The sequence below is a fragment of the Cariama cristata genome, unplaced genomic scaffold (assembly GCF_000690535.1).
Source record: "Cariama cristata isolate BGI_N322 unplaced genomic scaffold, ASM69053v1 scaffold12219, whole genome shotgun sequence".
In the NCBI taxonomy this organism is placed as follows: domain Eukaryota; kingdom Metazoa; phylum Chordata; class Aves; order Cariamiformes; family Cariamidae; genus Cariama; species Cariama cristata.
The window spans coordinates 8,582-25,683 of record NW_009635296.1 but is presented as its reverse complement, the minus strand read 5'-3'; the positions used below and the strand labels follow the sequence as shown (position 1 = coordinate 25,683).

General features: G+C 39.3%; 1 protein-coding gene across 1 annotated transcript in view; it reads right to left on the bottom strand.

The window, feature by feature from the left end:
* Window positions 1-906: 906 nt before the first annotated feature.
* The window catches only part of OTUD4 (OTU deubiquitinase 4), a gene marked incomplete at its 5' end in the record, with an annotated part of 23,664 nt that continues 7,468 nt past the window's right edge, over window positions 907-17,102 (bottom strand). Inside the window, 15 exons of the mRNA XM_009707483.1 lie at window positions 907-2,148; window positions 4,428-4,468; window positions 5,246-5,360; window positions 5,436-5,515; window positions 6,591-6,729; window positions 7,378-7,461; window positions 7,995-8,050; window positions 9,987-10,107; window positions 10,402-10,567; window positions 11,794-11,974; window positions 12,090-12,214; window positions 13,585-13,685; window positions 15,766-15,830; window positions 16,063-16,180; window positions 16,572-16,629. Of these exons, the coding sequence (XP_009705785.1) occupies window positions 907-2,148; window positions 4,428-4,468; window positions 5,246-5,360; window positions 5,436-5,515; window positions 6,591-6,729; window positions 7,378-7,461; window positions 7,995-8,050; window positions 9,987-10,107; window positions 10,402-10,567; window positions 11,794-11,974; window positions 12,090-12,214; window positions 13,585-13,685; window positions 15,766-15,830; window positions 16,063-16,180; window positions 16,572-16,629 (2,692 nt within the window). The remainder of the gene's footprint in view (window positions 2,149-4,427; window positions 4,469-5,245; window positions 5,361-5,435; window positions 5,516-6,590; window positions 6,730-7,377; window positions 7,462-7,994; window positions 8,051-9,986; window positions 10,108-10,401; window positions 10,568-11,793; window positions 11,975-12,089; window positions 12,215-13,584; window positions 13,686-15,765; window positions 15,831-16,062; window positions 16,181-16,571; window positions 16,630-17,102) is intronic.

The following is a 17,102-nucleotide window of genomic DNA, read 5'->3' as shown; positions in this document are numbered from 1 at the left end:
GTACTTTATGCATCTCTCCTCACAAAATATCTAGGATTTGTCAGTGCATTAGTGTTAAAGTGGCATTAAAAAACTTCTGCTATTATAACAGATGCAGAATTATTTTGGAAATGCATAGCATCTACATTTTTATTGTCTTTGTAATTATTCGGTTGGCATAGGCACCATTCTAGTCACACCAGCATTAAGAATTCTTGGTGGAAACAGCCATTCTTACCAATTCATACACAGCTATTCTTGACTGCTTGTCTTGATTTCGATTTCAACAAATAAATGCTTTTTAAAATTCAAAAATATACCCTATGAATATGAAAAGAACTATATACAACATACCTAAGACACAGGGTTAGCTGGCTGCCGTACGTGTAACACACTGAAGAAAAACATTCAAGTCTGACAGATTTTTTTTCCTTTTTTTTTTTTTTTTTTTTGAGATGAAAGGCCTTTGGGTTGGAAGCATATCAAAGACAACAGTGCAGTAGGCTGAGAATTCCTTTAGCTCAGTTCAGAACTAAGGCATTGTATGATAAAATATACATTTATATTTGGTGCAATGTTACCGTCAATTTTAGAATCTAGATCCCATCAAATGCTGTAATTTGTCACTCTAGTAAATGTACGTATCCGTCTTCTATCACAAACTCAAACCTTTGCGGGGGATAAAAAAAAAAATTATCACACACTAACCTACCTTGGTTTTTTCTAATTTGACAATGAGGAAAAAAATGCTAAGCCAAACAAACTCTCAACCCCAAAAAACCATACGGTAGGAGTTCACATTCTCCTAGTCTTTACTCACTGAAAGTTAAACATATCCTTGAACTTCACTAAAAAGAAAGTTTAAAATCTTAAACTGCTACTTCAAATTACTTTTTGCATTTTAAAAATTTCAATTATCCACTCATTCTACGCTTGATGCCCCCTCTGATTATCTCCCAGCATTGCCCTTCTCCTGTCATTCCTGTAGGGCCTCCCTCTGAAGTTCCGCTGATACTGGTAGCCATCATCTCTGCTTCTGCCGGGCGGTCCTTTCCAGGCTTCCTCGTTTCTTTGGAACTGGTATCCTCCCCGACTGGAATAACCCCACTCCACTCTAGGCCTTCTGCCTCCTCCGTACGTCTGGTTATAAAACTGCTTGGATCTACCACTTCTCAGCATATCGGAAACGTCACTCTCGTCTTCGGAGCTCTCCTCCTTCGTTCTCTGCGCCCTGCTTTCTGCCTGCAGATTACCAGCACCTTTGGAATCTCTACCTTTATCAGTCTTCTCCTTGCGGCTGGGAATGCTGTTTCTCAGTTCGTTTTTCTGTGGTTCTGCCAACAGCAGCGGAGTGTTGGGCACTGCTGCCTGCCTCTCAGCCCCCTGTGTTTGCGGAGAACGATTTTGCTGCCCGGCTGTTTTTTGCTTAGCAGGAGAAGGCGAAGGACAAGTTTGCTCCAACTGAGGTGGCCTAGCTGACGCTTCTTTTGGGGCACTGCACTCACTGCTGGCACCAGCCACCAGGAACGGTACGGTGTTGGAGCTGCCGCTGCTGTTAGTCTTCTGAAGCTGTTCTCCAGAGTTTACTACCGGAGGACTGCATGCTTTAGCCACGTACACATTCGCAGAGGTGTTAGCTGCTGCCTCTTTGTCCTCGGGTGACATGACAACGTTAGGTCTTGCTACTGAATTTTCAATGAAACCCTGAACTGGGTACCCATACCAGAAGTGAGGAAAGAAAGGGGGTGCTATTGGAACAGCTCCTAGAAAGGGGTTGTGTCCGAAGGGTGGCTGCGGGAACACATTTTTCCCTCTCAAGGACTCCTCGTAGTTGGCCTGAAGAGCTTGCACTGGATTCTCGGATTCTACACAGACCTGTCCTTGACTTTCGGACACCTGAGCTGTAGGTGCAATCAGAGGCAGCGAAGGAGGCCTACCGTCAACCGGGGCAATTTGACCACCGTTGGATCTGGCCTCGCTCTGAACAGGAAAGTGCCTGTTTGTTCGTGCAGTTTCGTTTTCATTCTGAGTCGGTGGAGCCTCCTGGAACCAGGGGTTGTGTGGATACACAGAAAGGGACACGTTTGGGTACATTCTACAAGCAGCTAAATAGGCCTGGTGCAGGGGGTACAAGTAAGAATGGGGGGCCCACATGGGACAGCTGTATGCCTGCAAGATACGGGGGGAAGGAAGAAAAAAAAAAAAAAGAATTTGGCCTTTGGAACGTTCAGACAGACATTAGTAACACACAGGTCATTTACTGTTTTGAAACGGTTAATTACAGGAAGGTTAATTTTACTTACAGGGACTGCCCTCAGTTCTAAATATCTAGGACTACAGGCTGATCTTTTTTGTTTTCCTTCCATACGCAGTTAAAATGGGCAATAGTTTGTAATCAGTAAGAAAACTTGGTAACAGTTTCTATATAATTTAAGCACATGATGCTATTAAGTCAAGCTTTAGCTATGCATGTGAAGACACACATTTCAAATTCATTTTCCAGAATCACAATTATTAATCAGCCGTTTGCCTACTAGCTCACTTTTCAAAATTCTAAGAGATAACAATCAAAACAACAAGTAGTCATACATGCACACATTTTCACTTAAGAAAAAAAAAAAAAAGGCTACACCGAGACCCAAAGTCTACACCGAGACCCAAAGTTAGATCATTTCCCCAAGGACTATTTCTAAAGATTGAAAAATATACATATATATATATACACACACACAGAGAACCCAGAGATCAGCTTTCTCAGAAGCCGTTTCATCAAGCAGGGGGACAGGTTTCATTAGAACACGCAGCACACTTCCCAGCTACCGGTGGGAGTCACGCAAAGGACACACACCCTCCTTTTCTGTAGCAACCTTTGCGGGGCTGCTCCTGAAGACGAGCGGCGTTCGCACTACTGAAGTCGTCCACCTCGGTGGCAGCCCCTTCCCTTCCCTCTCCTTCCACAGTAACTTAACGAGCACACGGTGGCTTACGGTTGCGTTGCTCAGAGTTAAACGCAGGCTTTGTCTTTGTAACACGGTACAAGCGGCCCACGAGCAACACTGTAGGACGTTTTTGTAGTGCAGTGTGCCAAACAGACATTTCAGGCCATCCAGAGCAGCTGGCAAGGCTGCCGGAGGTACAAGGGTAAGAAAATACTGGAGTAGTTAGAGGGCAGAGCCCAAAGCCTGGCACAGTCTTGTCTGTGCCATCTGCAGAACCAGTTCCCGGAGCAAAGCATCCTGAGAAGCCTACCCAGGCCTCCTCTCAGCAAGGACCAGTCGGTCCTCTCTGAAGGAGCGGCGGGAAGGGTGCTGATCACGGCATGGCAGGACCTGGGACCAAGGCAGGGGACAGCGTAATGCAGAAAGCAGTTCCCAGGCTCTACGTCACCGTTTGGTCACCAGCTGAGGAGCACAACTCCTAGAACATGGTACTTTGACCAGACGAGGGTGCTGGAGCACCGAGATGACACATTATATCCTAAATAACACAAAGTACCATAAGGAGAGTCCCAAATATATGTAGCCTTATGAAACAAAACGCTGCTTAAATATATTGTAGGGACACTTGCTAATGACTTACGGATTTTCTATCAAGCAAAGAGACTTGTATTAGGCACACAGTTATCAGATGTAATTTTACTCTGTAAGTCGTGCTGAACATCCCCTCCTTCCATGCACAGAAACCAAAGAAAATCATTACTTGGGGCCAAAATCACGTGGAATAAGCCTGAGAACTCTCGGCACCTTTTTCAAAGTACCTTGCCTGACAGAAGGGGTAAGAAGAAGGTTAAAAAAAAGGAACATTTTTATCTGCAGAAGGGAGAAACTAAGCAAACAACTAGTCCTTACCAAGAAAGGGAAAACATTGCCTTTTTGGGTGAGCCTCTTCCCCAACCACACACACAGATTTACACCACATAGACACATCAACCACTCTGACAATTACTTAGAAGGTTAAAAGTAAAATACTGTTGTCCTTAACCGGAGCAGAAAAGGACAGACATGCAGGTTACTTATGGGAGTGTCTGCAGGGAAAGACGTACTAGGTATTTGTACTGCAATGGCTTTGCCACTACACAAGAGACGGTCAAAGTCGGAGGGCCCTTTCTCATTTACTGTACACTGCTTCCGAAAGAACCCACTTCGAAACTCACAATGGTTGACCTGTGAATTTGTAAAGCACAATCTGTTGACTGTACAGCCACAGCTGGAAGCCAATAGCTCTCACTATCACTGTTGAGATAAAATTTATTTCTGTTGACTTGAACCGCAATGTGGACCACTGTTGGGATCCCAGTTAGTAGAAGACAAAATAAGAAAGTATTTCAAATTTAAAGAGGAACTTGAAATGTACAGCTGCAGCAACCAAACTTCTGCACTCTAAGTACTACCAAATACAAGCAAATTTTATGGTATAACAAACACAAAAACATAAGTTTGAAGAGTTACCTTCACACCAAGATTGAAGAAAAATCTAAGAATGTTCTTATCTAGGAAAAAAAAAAGAAAAAAAATCTATGAAAACTTAAAATATTACACTTAACCCAATCCAAAAATTAGTTCCTGCATAAAGTTCCATTTCAGTAGAGAAATACTGGTATTAAGTTTCTGCTTGCATTTCTTAGATTGAGTTGGTTTGGGGTTTTTGCGTGTGGGTTTTTTTGTTGTTGTTTTGTGGGTTTTTTTGTGGGTTTTTTTGCCAGAGTAAGGTACTTAGAACATAAATCCAGTTTAAATTTCAGTTTTAACCATTTGTGGAACTGAACTTCTACTTTTTAAAGAAACAGTTCAGTAAACAAACACCACCGTGCAGTCAGACATGATATGTTCTTTACAGGCATATTCCATATTTGTAGTATGCCAAAACCTGAATTTTCCCAGACCAGTAAGGAAATGCTCAACAAGTTCCAAGCTTTTGATTACAACAGAAAACCTGTTACTGTGCAAGGAAGCAGTTCTCCAAAGAAAATCTTTTATATTCACGAAGCCTCAAGTTATGGTGGGTCAAGCTCAGAACCACAAAATGATCATCTCAGATTTCCAGGTGTAACCACTTCAAATAATCACAGTGTTAGCAACGCAAACTAAAGAGTTATAACTCCATTCAATATTCCCTCCCATGCCTTAAATCATGGCATGACAACAATTAAATCTTTTGACACAGCCTAACAACAGGACCAAAGAAGTTGTCCTTATCTAAATTTTAAGAAAAGAAAACCTATTAGGAAAAAATGGTATAAAATCCAGATCATCTTCTAGCTTCTCACCTTTAGGTAAGTCTTCCCCAGTATTGCACAGGGAGTAAGAGGGTGCAACGGCTCTTTCTCCCTTTTCACTAAAAGGGAATCCAGGGTATAGCGGATCCTGATAAGGATTCAGAGTCTGAGGCAAAGGCATTAAAGGCTGGTTAACTGCTTGTAGCGACACAGGAACTCCAGCAACTGGAGCAGATGTTACCTGAGCCTGGGATACAATAGAGTCAGGTCCCGTTGCTGGGGCTGGCATCAATGAAGAAGCAGGTATTTGGGCTGGAATACCTAAGGAAAAAACACATATGCACACAGACAGACACAGATATATATATCTCTCTCTCTATCTCAACTACATACAATCACAAAAGAAAACAACAGCAGGAAAGCAAGTTCAAAAGACAGAAGAAAAAAGAAGTATTCAGGAAGACATAGGAGGAAATTCTTGAGTCGGGAAGTTACAAACGAAAAGAAGATTTGGCTAAATGCAGAGAATAGTTTTCCAAAAAAGTGAAACAGTTACACTTTCCACAAATTGCTAAACTCTTCCCATATTTATTTTTAAAATCATGAATGCCAGAAGGAAATAGGAAGAAAAAAACAAGAGGGGAACTGAAACGCATATGTGAATCTCTGTAGTTCTCATTCTGACTAGTCATTTATAGTCAACTGAATTTGAGCTCAGATTAACTGGGCTACGCATCTTCTGTCACAGACGCAGTCAAGTATGACGGGATTATTACCGTAACACGTGAACACAGTACGCTGATTTGAAAGCTGGTTCTTGTACAGAAACACAACAGTGGGAGAGAAAATATAGCACCTGATCTAAGGAGCAATACTGAATCTAAGCTAATTCCATGTATCAGAAGATAGGCACAGCACAGAAAAACCATGATACTGGCTTTGCAGCACAGGTCCAAATGGATCTCCTTAGTTCCAGACATACCAGACCCAAGCTGAGTCCTTAGTGAGTCAGGGAGCTTATTACACGGGACACAGAGCCCAAACACGTGTCAAGCTTCAACGTGCTGACAATGCGTTCTGCCTTAAGCAGATCCTCAGAATAAGCCCCCTCAAAACTCAATGCTATCCCACTCAGGAGAAAAACAGAGAACTGAGTACACATCCCTCTTCCACCTGCAGGTAGGCAGTAAAGCAAACTATATATGTGGACAACAAAAGATCTACCAGAGCTCTCACTAGCTTTCAGCAGTGAGAAACTATATTCCCATAAATGACTGCCTTTGGAACGTGAAGTTATATGAAACAGTGTCTCCTGGAGGCATCTTCAATTTAGCAAGACAGTTAAAGTATTTTTCAGGGTTAGTAGTTTCTGATTTATGTTAATATTCCTTCAAACCTGCTGGTCCATAGGTTGTTGGCTCACTTGGCCAAGCTGGCACAATGGCTGGTACAGAAGGCACTGCTGGAGGTAAATGCACCTCAGAGAAGACTGGTGAGGGTGTTGGAGCGATGCTTGGTAAGCTTTCTGTCAGGTTCTATAAAAACAAAGAGATCACATGAAATTATTCTAAATCACCATTGCTGGTGACCCCTAATGTGTCTGCCTTCTGCCAAAAAAAGGCCTGATGACTCAGAGTTATCCAGACTACCAGCATCACCATAGCAAAATATTAACTAGTAACGTATCAGGCTGTCTACATGAGAGATCTGAGACACATCACATCACTGCATGAAGAACTCTACACTGAGCTCTATCCAAAACGTGCCTGTACCACTGACGGCCATCAGTCTTATAGCCACCTCCGCAAGCATTAAGTATTTCCCATCCAAAAGAAAAGCCACCCTCACAAACAATTACCAATAACCTTGGAGAAACCTGAAAAGGCAAAGGTAAAGAATACAAAGTGAAAAGCATGGTTATCTTAGCAGAAAGATATGAAATAAATTCTCTCAGAAGAGAAAGGATATACTTTTACTCTCCTATCAAGGGTTGTCCTTTTATATTCTTTACATTGGACCCAACAGATTCCTAACTGTAAATACGAAATTTTAGCATTATCACCATAGAAGTGACTACGTAATTAAAAAGCCAGTATTGTAATACATACGTGGCTGTGATGAAGCTCCCCTTTGTCTGAAGTCTCCTGACTGGAAAACTTGGAAATCAAACAAACATTTCTTACTTGCTCAGCAAGAATCGGAGAATCTGTTTTCACTTGTTCCAAAGGAGACGAAGCTTTTGTGTAACTCTCATCTTGACTATTCTTCTAAAGCAAAGTTAGAAACAACAGACACAGCTAATCGAATAGCAAGATTCACTTTTCAAAGATATTAAACCACACTACAAAGTGGGCTAAGCACCCAACCACTATTATACTAGTCTAACATTTTGCTCATGGAAAGGACAGCAAAGGTTAAAAGCCAACAAGAGGCCACAAGTCTTCACTGAACTTCAGAGATCATGGTCTGTTAGCATAGTAGCTATTAGTAAACATCAAATCTTCTGTGGTCCCATTGTACTGAAAGTACAGACTGTACTAAGCAATTACAAATCCAGACTCGTAAGTGCTCTCGACAGCCCAGATTTGAGAACTCAGATTGCAGAGAAAGACTATAAGTATGGGTTACAGGGGCTGAGGAAAGCTGACAGCAATACAAGCCTCCAACCTTAGAAGTATTTCACTAAAAGCTGTAAAGCAGCAGCAGCAATCACAGCTCTAAAGGCAGCTATTGCTCTGCTAATCATGTATCAGAGAAGCAAGAACATTAAAAAAAAATTTGGTCTTTTCTTTAAGATTACCTCAGATGAATTTGGCTCAAGCTTCTGACTTAAGTGGGTCTGCCTGGAATTTGACTCTGTAACACCAAGACATAACCTAGTAAATGAACCATTACACCATTTATGGCTATCACAACTTAAGCCAGTTAAAAGTTTGTCTTTCCAAAGTTAAACCTTCAAAACAAAACCTACCTCAGCACATATTACTTCAGAAAACTTAAACTTCAATTTTTTTATCAAAGATCAAAGCATCCTAAAATAAACACTTGTTAGGGCAGTAACAGAGCAGCTACTTCAACCTGGGTTTTCAAAGCTCCACAGGAGTTCTTTATTGACGTTTGTTAACCATTCCGGTGATGCTCGAGGGAAGCATGAAAGAAATGTAGCTGTCTCTTTAAACACGTATCATTCATCCTAAATCCCTCCTACTGAAAAAGAAGTAAGTTTGAACTTTGCTTGAAGTGCAAATGTTTTGATCTGCATTTCCATATTCAAGTGTTAAGACAACAGAAGCCTAAAGTCTCGTCGACTTCAGACTGAGTAAAAGATGAGTTTAGATAGTTTCAATGTTCAAAAGAGTTTCAAGCTGATGCAGAAAGTTTAATTTCTTGAGCACCAGCAAACCTTTGGTGGGGAAGACAGTGTTGAAAGACAGTCATGGCATAATCTTCATATACTAAGATCTGTACACGTTCTTCACATTCTAGCTTATGTTCAAATCCGGTTACCGCTGCTTGTCATCCAAATTCATGCACATAAGTTCAACAGTAGTCACTAAACAGGTATGTACTTTTTAAAAGCTTAGTATATGCACCATCACAAATAGACAACAATGTAAATTAAAACAATATTGATTATGAGAATTAATGCCAATTCCCCAAGCACCAATAGCAATCTCTAAATTCTCAGAAGGAAGTACAGTTTCTTCCATAGGATTTTTAACCTAGTTTCAAGAGAGGCAACACAACCCAGAGCACCACAACAGAGAAAGCTGTAAATGCCATGCAATTCAGCAGCATGACACTGCAGTGAAGAGCTTTCTCTACATGAACATTCTTTTTTGGCACTGCTGAGGAAACAAGTTTTCAGATGTTTCGAGAATGAAAAATAGGTAACATCAGTTCTTGTGAAGCCATTCAAGAAGGCATTACATGTTGTAAGAGGGACTAAGGAGTGCAAGTACCATAAATGCACAACAGCAAAGCCTCTGCTGTTGCCAGAGATAAGGGAACAAAACAAAACAAAAAATAAACAAACAAACCCACAGAGGGAAGGAACAGCTTCTAAAAGGAGGCTAAAGAGTTTGAATTTTATTTAGTCAGGGGGAAAAAAAAAAAGTGGAAGAAGCCAAGACTAAATTCAGTGTTTAGTTTTGGCAAAGCTGACAGAATAAAAGAAAAAAAGGCACCCGAACTCCTGCCTCCCCAACTAGCAGTTGCATTTAGCAAAGATCTACTACCTACCGCCTGACAGCTACAGCTTTCATCTATGACTGCCAGGTTCCACTTCCTCACAGAAGAGGAAAAGCTTTGAGTCAATGAAGAGAAGCTAAAGAGCTTTATGACAGATTGGGGGGAATGGAGAAAACCCAAACAAATTTTGACCACGTGACAGCTCTTTTTAATGTAAAAAGGGGGCTTTTTCAACTCCTCTGTACACCATCTTTTCCCCTCTTTCTGCACCACGGTATGCTAATTCCTAACCATGCCACATTGAATACTTTTACCTGCTTTTCTCCTGATTCCAGTAAGCACTCTTAATACTCCTCCCACTGGCACTTTCTGCCACACTCACTAGGATTTCAATAGGATCTAGTTTAGGGTAGCTCTCATTGTCTTTTCATTTCTCTCATTCCTCTTCCCATTTACTACAAAAATCCCAGCAAGGAGCCTGCTCTCTCAACCACATTCACAAAGTAGGAAAATGTACTTTCTTCCCAAACCACACTTTTGCTACCTTGAGCCTAGCTTAGTTTGGCACTATTACTTAGGATCTAAAAACATTTATTTTTACCTTTATCTTTCTGCTCTTCCACTTCTGCTGTCCACTTGCTGTTTCTTCTCTCATTGTTTGAGAACTTTTTCTGGTTTAAATTATCCACAGTCTGTGTAGCAGCCTGACAGACTGACTGATTCTAAAAGAAGTTTACAAAAGCAGAAATATGAATTTATATAAGAAGTCTGATGACACTTTGGCATCATCTGATATGGTGGACACTAATTATTCCCAGGGGAAACTATTATGTACATGTCTTGTCTTGAACATATAAAGCACAGTAGATTGACACATTTCTACATAGAAAGTGAGTGTGAAGAAAACATCCTTAACTTTTGAATTGTGTTGTGATGCAAGGACAGAACAACAACTGCCAATTAAAGGTTCATGGACAAGTATGAAAAATGCACTAATTACACTAAAAAAAGCATACATTGGAAAGAGCAGGAAAAGCTTGTTCATCCCTCTGCTGGATCTCATAAAGTGAACGAGATTCTTCTATAGCCTGTTTCTCCCTGCGTTCCTCCGGAGACAGCCCAAAGTAGTTACAATCTCTGCTGCCATGGTTCAGATCCTCAGTTCTCTCCCGGTCTGGTTTTCTGTAAAGGAAAAAAAAAAAATTAAGTGGGATCACTTTGATACTGGTGAATTTCTTTGTCAAAGACAATACAAACTCACAGTTCAGAAGGAAGAAAGAAGATAATTATAAAGCACTGCTTATGTGATTCCACATACACCAGATCCCTTTCTGCCTACTGCAAGTTACCCATATGCACAAAATTTAAGGACGAGAACGAATGGATTTTGTCCATGATTTAATCAGTTCAATACAATTTTGAAAGACTCTGTAACAAATGGTAATTAATAGATCATAGTTAAAAAACCAAGGCCTACATCAAGTGATCTAATCTATTTCTGTGCCAACTGAGAACTCAGCACCCCCCACCTGCTATCTATAAACATGCAAGAGGAAGTTGGGGGAGAAGATTTCTGCAAATACAACAACAAAAGGGAAAATGCATTATGATTTTCAATGTCTGAAGCATCACTACACAAAATTAACATCACTCTTCCAGCTTTCTGAATTACTTAACTACACATTTTAGGATACTCATGTATTTAGGTTAAAGGGGGAAGAAAAATGCACTTAAAGCGTTGCACGTGGCAGACTCCAAAGATACTTCAGCCCCATTTCTTCCCCAAGGTGTTACGATACAGAAGAGTGGCAGAATAGACCATGAAGAGTTTGGGTTAGAACAGCCTTTTAGACAGGATAGAAGAGCGGCAACAATGACAACAGAAACTCTGCTGCAGTACCACAATGAATCAAAAAATCACTACCAACAAATGCAAGCAAAATGCTGTTCTCGTACTCTTCAAGTGATCAGTCATAACACGAAGCAGTCCTCTATGGCAGGTTCTGCAGAAGCTGAGGGAAGATCTCAGCCATGCCCAAGAAGCACTACACGCAACATTACTTCAGAACCCCAACGAGAAAGGAAAGAAAAAAAAAACCAAAACAAAACATCCACTTTCCATAAAGAAACTGCGGGTTTTTGTACGGTGCTTCCAGGGGAGATGCTGCCATGCAAGAAAAAAGGTGGGAGCTCATGATGGCAGTAATTTTGAAACAGATTTAAAGATAAATTAAAAAAGAATTATTTTTCCTGTGCTTGCGTGCCTTCTTACGGACTTGGAACACTTCTTAAGAATTCAATGGCAACATATTTCAAAAGAGCATGTTGGAAGCATCTGAAGGAGGCACCTGGGCTCCAAGAAGCTCAGTTAGAGTTCAAGGTAAGGAAGATGTTATTTGCAGTTTTACCTTGCAGTTTGGGAAGGATTCCTGCCTGGAGCTTTTTGCTCAGTTGAGGTCTGATGAGGTTGGGGTCCAGAACATAAGAACGGATGCTGCCTGGTTCCCACAGTATGCTGAAGTCGAGGAGGTAGTGCTGACTGGGGTTTTATTGACTTGCTCTGATTCTTTGGCCCTCTGCAATCTGCATCTGTGATAGAGACGTGAAAACAGGTTTGGGGTTTTTTTTAATCATTTTTTAAGCTCTTTGGGACAAAACATCTGACAATAAAGATTCTGCCACACAAAGACAGGTACAATCCTACCGGGCTGAGCATTCTGCCCCCATGTTGGGAAAAACTTTTTTATCTTCTTCCCTGGCACAGTGTTCCAGCCCTCCATAGGAGAGGCCTGTGGAAGAGGTTTAAGGCTCTTCAGTGAGACAGCATGCCTACAAAACAAGAAATTATGGAGGGAAAAAAATATCTTAAAGATCAGGCTGGGGCTTGCATAAATTAATACCACATGTTTACTAAGACCAATGGATCTTTCAATTTTTGAGAACATTGCATTCAAAGTCCTTTGTTCTTTATGAATACACTCAAGCAATGTGCAGAAGAACAAACCTTTTTTTTTTCTTTTTAAATAAAACTCTCTGATAAGTCAATGCAAACTTATCCAGTAAAGAATGATCAGCCATTTGTGAAGTGAATATTATAATGTCTTCAGGGCAGATAGAAAAGGAGAATGATCAGAAAAAGCAATACACTCAGAAAAACTTATCACAAGCACTGCAACAGCTGCCAAGATTGAAAAACATTATATTGGTGGTTTATATCCCAGAGCAATTAGTGCATTTTTAATTGACGATGCTGTAGGATGTCCAAGCAACTGTTTACATTATTTGAAAGACAGACATTCAAATCTATGATAGACAGTTCAAATCAGGTTAAATCTCAATTTAAAAAGGGAACAAACTGAGAGACAACCTTCAGATCTCGCAACATATTCTTTTTTTTTTTTTATAGATCGCATGAAATTAATGGGCAACTTTCTACTCCTCTCATCTACACTTGACTGAACGTGTTTCCTCTTCCCAAACTACACTCAACCGTGTTTTTTCCCCCCCAGAAGAGTTACAGAACTTACAGCAGAGCTCAAGAAGATGTCTCAAATCACACACACTCCCCAACACAACCACCACCCACCCACCCAAACAACCAAAACCACCACCATGACCACCCCAGAAAAAAAAAACAAAAACAGCCAACCAAGAACACACAAACCGCCCCCCCTGCAACCCCAACAACAACTTTAAACACTTAGTTTGTCCCAAGGAAGGGCAAAGATGACGCTGACCTAAGTAGCAAGTTGGCACTCTCTGTATGAAATCAGACAGAACTACTCAACCAACAGAGAAGCTAGGTGCTTTGATGGACCTTTTCATATTAAAAGCTTGTCACAAATCTAGCACCTAATTATTAAGCACAACAAGCAACACTTAATTAGGATGGTATCAATATGTTTAGGATTGAATCTTGTGCAAAAAAAAAAATAATTTAATAATAATATAGTTACTGGTTTACTCTGCAAGTAATATCCAGACTTTTTTTCTTTACTGCTAAGTAGTCTGAAGTGACAATCAATGCAGAACACCTTTTTCCTTATTTAGTATGTTTTCTTAACAATTTAGTGATAGTACTGCTTCAAGTAAAGAAATAGATAGACTTCAGGGGCTGAAATTAACTCCGAACTAAAAGCAGTGCTGCCATTGCCAACGTTCAGTTTGGTGCTCTTTTCCAAAAGAGATTAAGCACTTACTTTGCTCCAAGCTCTTCTACAAATACAACAACTGGCCCATTCTCTGAACAAACTTCTTGAATATGGGCATTATAAAATTTCCCATTATGGTCTAAGCGCACCTGTAAGGAAAAAGAACCAGAAAAAAAAAAGGTGCATTAGCTTCAAAGACGACAATAAGAAGATGTAACTCTTTAAAATATCAGCAATGTTAAAAACAGAACTTCTCCTCTGGGCAACAGAACACCTGAGAAATAAAGATCACATAATTCATTAAATGTATCAAAAGCAAATCTTCAATCTATATTGTTTCTTCAAAAAGTAATGAAAATACTATTTAAAAAAAAACCAAACACCAAAAACACTAGGAAGTTTGCCATCTAACACTACTTAATGAAATATGGCCTTCAGAACTACATGAGAAAAGTTAACAGTAATCAATGTATCAAGGTTTTTCAGCTTTACTGAAAACACTTTCTCTTAGAATAAAACCCAAAACTTTTCCTTGTTAAAATCCATGTAAAGTTCATTAGTAACTTTAGTGAAATTTAGTTTAATTAAGAACATAATGAACACCACTTATTGCTGAAGTTGTTCTTCAGAAAATTTTTTAAAACGACCACAAAAAGTTGTTCAGGCATGATCACAGTGTTACTTATCTGACTGACGGTCCACGTTCTTAAAATTCTGTTGTTAAATATAAAGTAAGTTTCATAACATTCTGCTACAACATTTGGTTTTCCAGTTGTATTAATTTGGTCAACTCCACTTCTCACTATTTACTTCATCTTCCCTTCCCATGTTTTTATCACATATATTTACTGTCTTGCCACATACATATAATATTTGACAAAGAGAGTATGTTAATTACCAGACTTTTCTCTACTAATAATATCTGTACCCATTAGTAACTACTACACAAGACAGCCTTACAGTTTTAAATACAAATTTTAAGCCTGTACTATTAAGCAATAAATAATCAATTCCACATCAGGGTTTTTTGTTTGGTTGGCAGGGGTAGGGTGGGGGGTTTTTGTGTGTGGTGGTTTGGGTTTTTTTTAAAGTTTAGAGATTTTTTTTCCTACAATTTATTCACTATGCTTAATTCCATTACACAAATTAAAACACAACCTGAAAGAGCCCCCATGCTGCATGATAAACCTAGCTGAATATTTTCACATGAGTATTAATAATTTTAATGATGGTCAAATGGCTAAATAGGGTTCTTTCTAGGACAAGTACCACCAGTTTAGTTAACACACTTACAGAGATCAACCTAAAATTTGAGTACTATAAAATTTTATGGCAAGTCTTTTTTCTTCTTAAGCAGCAATACATACTACAAATTTTAACAGAATTTAAAAAGCAATTGTGCAACACATTTTGAATACTTCCAGAGGAAGAATCACCCAAAATTTCAGGATCTTCAGGATCTGCAGTAACTAAAGCAAGCTGTATTCCACTATTTGAAAGTAGTAAGATTAGAACAAAGCCGATTTACAAACAGTCAACATTATCTCCAGAGTTGAACATAAATACATGGAGCCATGATGTTGGTTTCAGTCTCTCCACAGAAAAGTCTATGTGACAGCAAACACTTTAAAATTTCATTCTTCATCACGCAACTGTATGCATGCAAACATTTTATCATGCAGCAGTATGATAAAGCAAGTGCAGCCATTAGCAAAAGATGCAGTGGAGATAACGATCAGTTTTATAAAACAGACCTGCCCCACATTTTTGCACATCACAGGAATAACCAGCTAGCTTACGGAGCCCACCAAGAGAAGAACAGAGCTGAGCCTGAACCAAGTAAACCGCCCTAAATGCACCTACTTCTCACACAGAAGCTAGCACTCTACAACATTGAGCAAGGACTCACCACAGAGGCAAGTCTGCACAAATTTATTTGCATACCTAATGTTAAGGTCCACAGTCATCTTATTAAATATACTCTTGAAGTTAACCTTGTGACTTTTTAATGCAGTAAAACTGCACTGATCAGATGTTCTATTACGTACGTTTTCTATACGTATGCTGTAAGTCATGACCACCACCAGCAATTAAATGAGCATATATGCTCAGTTGAAGACACAAGCAAAGAATATTTAGAAAGCAGCAATTATATACCAAAATAGTTCAAGAGGGAAAACTGGCATCTTGAGCAAAATGTTAAAGTCTCTATAATTCAATATTACTTACTTTACATTTATCTCCAACTGAGTATTGCATGCCAGCAGCAATAGAAAAATCTTGTTTTTGCTGATCTGTAAATACATTAGCAGTAATATACTGTTAGTTTAAATACACCAAAAGAGTTACTTTCTTGATGCAGTAAAAATGCAAACCAGAAGTTCAGGCCCCAAATCTGCACACTGATCCACGTGAGGAAGACCCCACTGCCTAAACCCAAACTGCCATCTGCACCACAGTTCAAGAGGGCTTCACTTTACACATCAGCTTGCAAAAGCTGGAACTTTCAAGTATTCGGTTACTTACCCCATTTGGATTGGAGCCAAACATCGTATTCAACATTTCTGTAAACTGATGGATTGAGTGATTTAAGAACTTTTTTAGGTAAGACCAACAAGGTAGGATTCCCATTGCTCTTAAGGTGCTGTATGAAACAGAACAAAGTGCTAAATGGTCAACTACATAAAGATGTACAGTTTTCCATTTTTCAATCACAGTGTTTAACATTTAAACTGAAATATAAAGAAGCTGAATATACATAAAGCATAAAGACCTTTAAAAAAAAAATAAGTAATTCAACGGTGTTCTTTTAACCATACCAGAACAAAATTAAGAATTAAGCAGCATTAAAAAGGACACTATCCACCTTTTGGCACATCAAAAGCAAACATTACTTTTCAAAGAAATAAGTAGTTGTTAAGATATTACATGTTAAGAAAACTAGAAACTCAAGATTCTCTCATGAACATTAAACACTGAAAAATATAGCAGAGTACAAGTTATTAGGAAGAAAATAGATCTTAACATATAAATACCTTGTTGCCAGAAAGAGATTTCAATCCATTCATATCACTAACTGTTGTAGCTTTACTTCTGCAAAAGGACAGAAGTGAGTTGTGGCAATATAGTATTAATAAGGCCTGGAAATCAGGTAAGAAACATCTTAGAAGTGGATAAAAACACTGAAACTACCTCTCTCTACATGTTTTTCCACAATAAGCATACCACAGAACATCTTCATCTCTTAAAATGAAAAAGCTGCCTAAAACAACAAGTACATTCCTATATCATATAAAGCTAAAAATAAGATTTTTGGGTTTAAGTACAAGTTTCAGGAATTCTAACTTATGTGTACTTACTTAGCCATCACTTAAAAAAAAAGGGGGCAGGAGCAGGCAAGAGAAACAAAAAATTCCTCTAAAATTTTTGCAACTATGCAAGGAAAATATAGCAAGAGTAGACAAAAAAAACCCCACAGAATTCAAAACCAAAGTTAACTGGCATCAGGTACTCTAATTTACGCTTATTTTCTACACCTGGCAGCTGGAAAATTACTTTCCACAGCA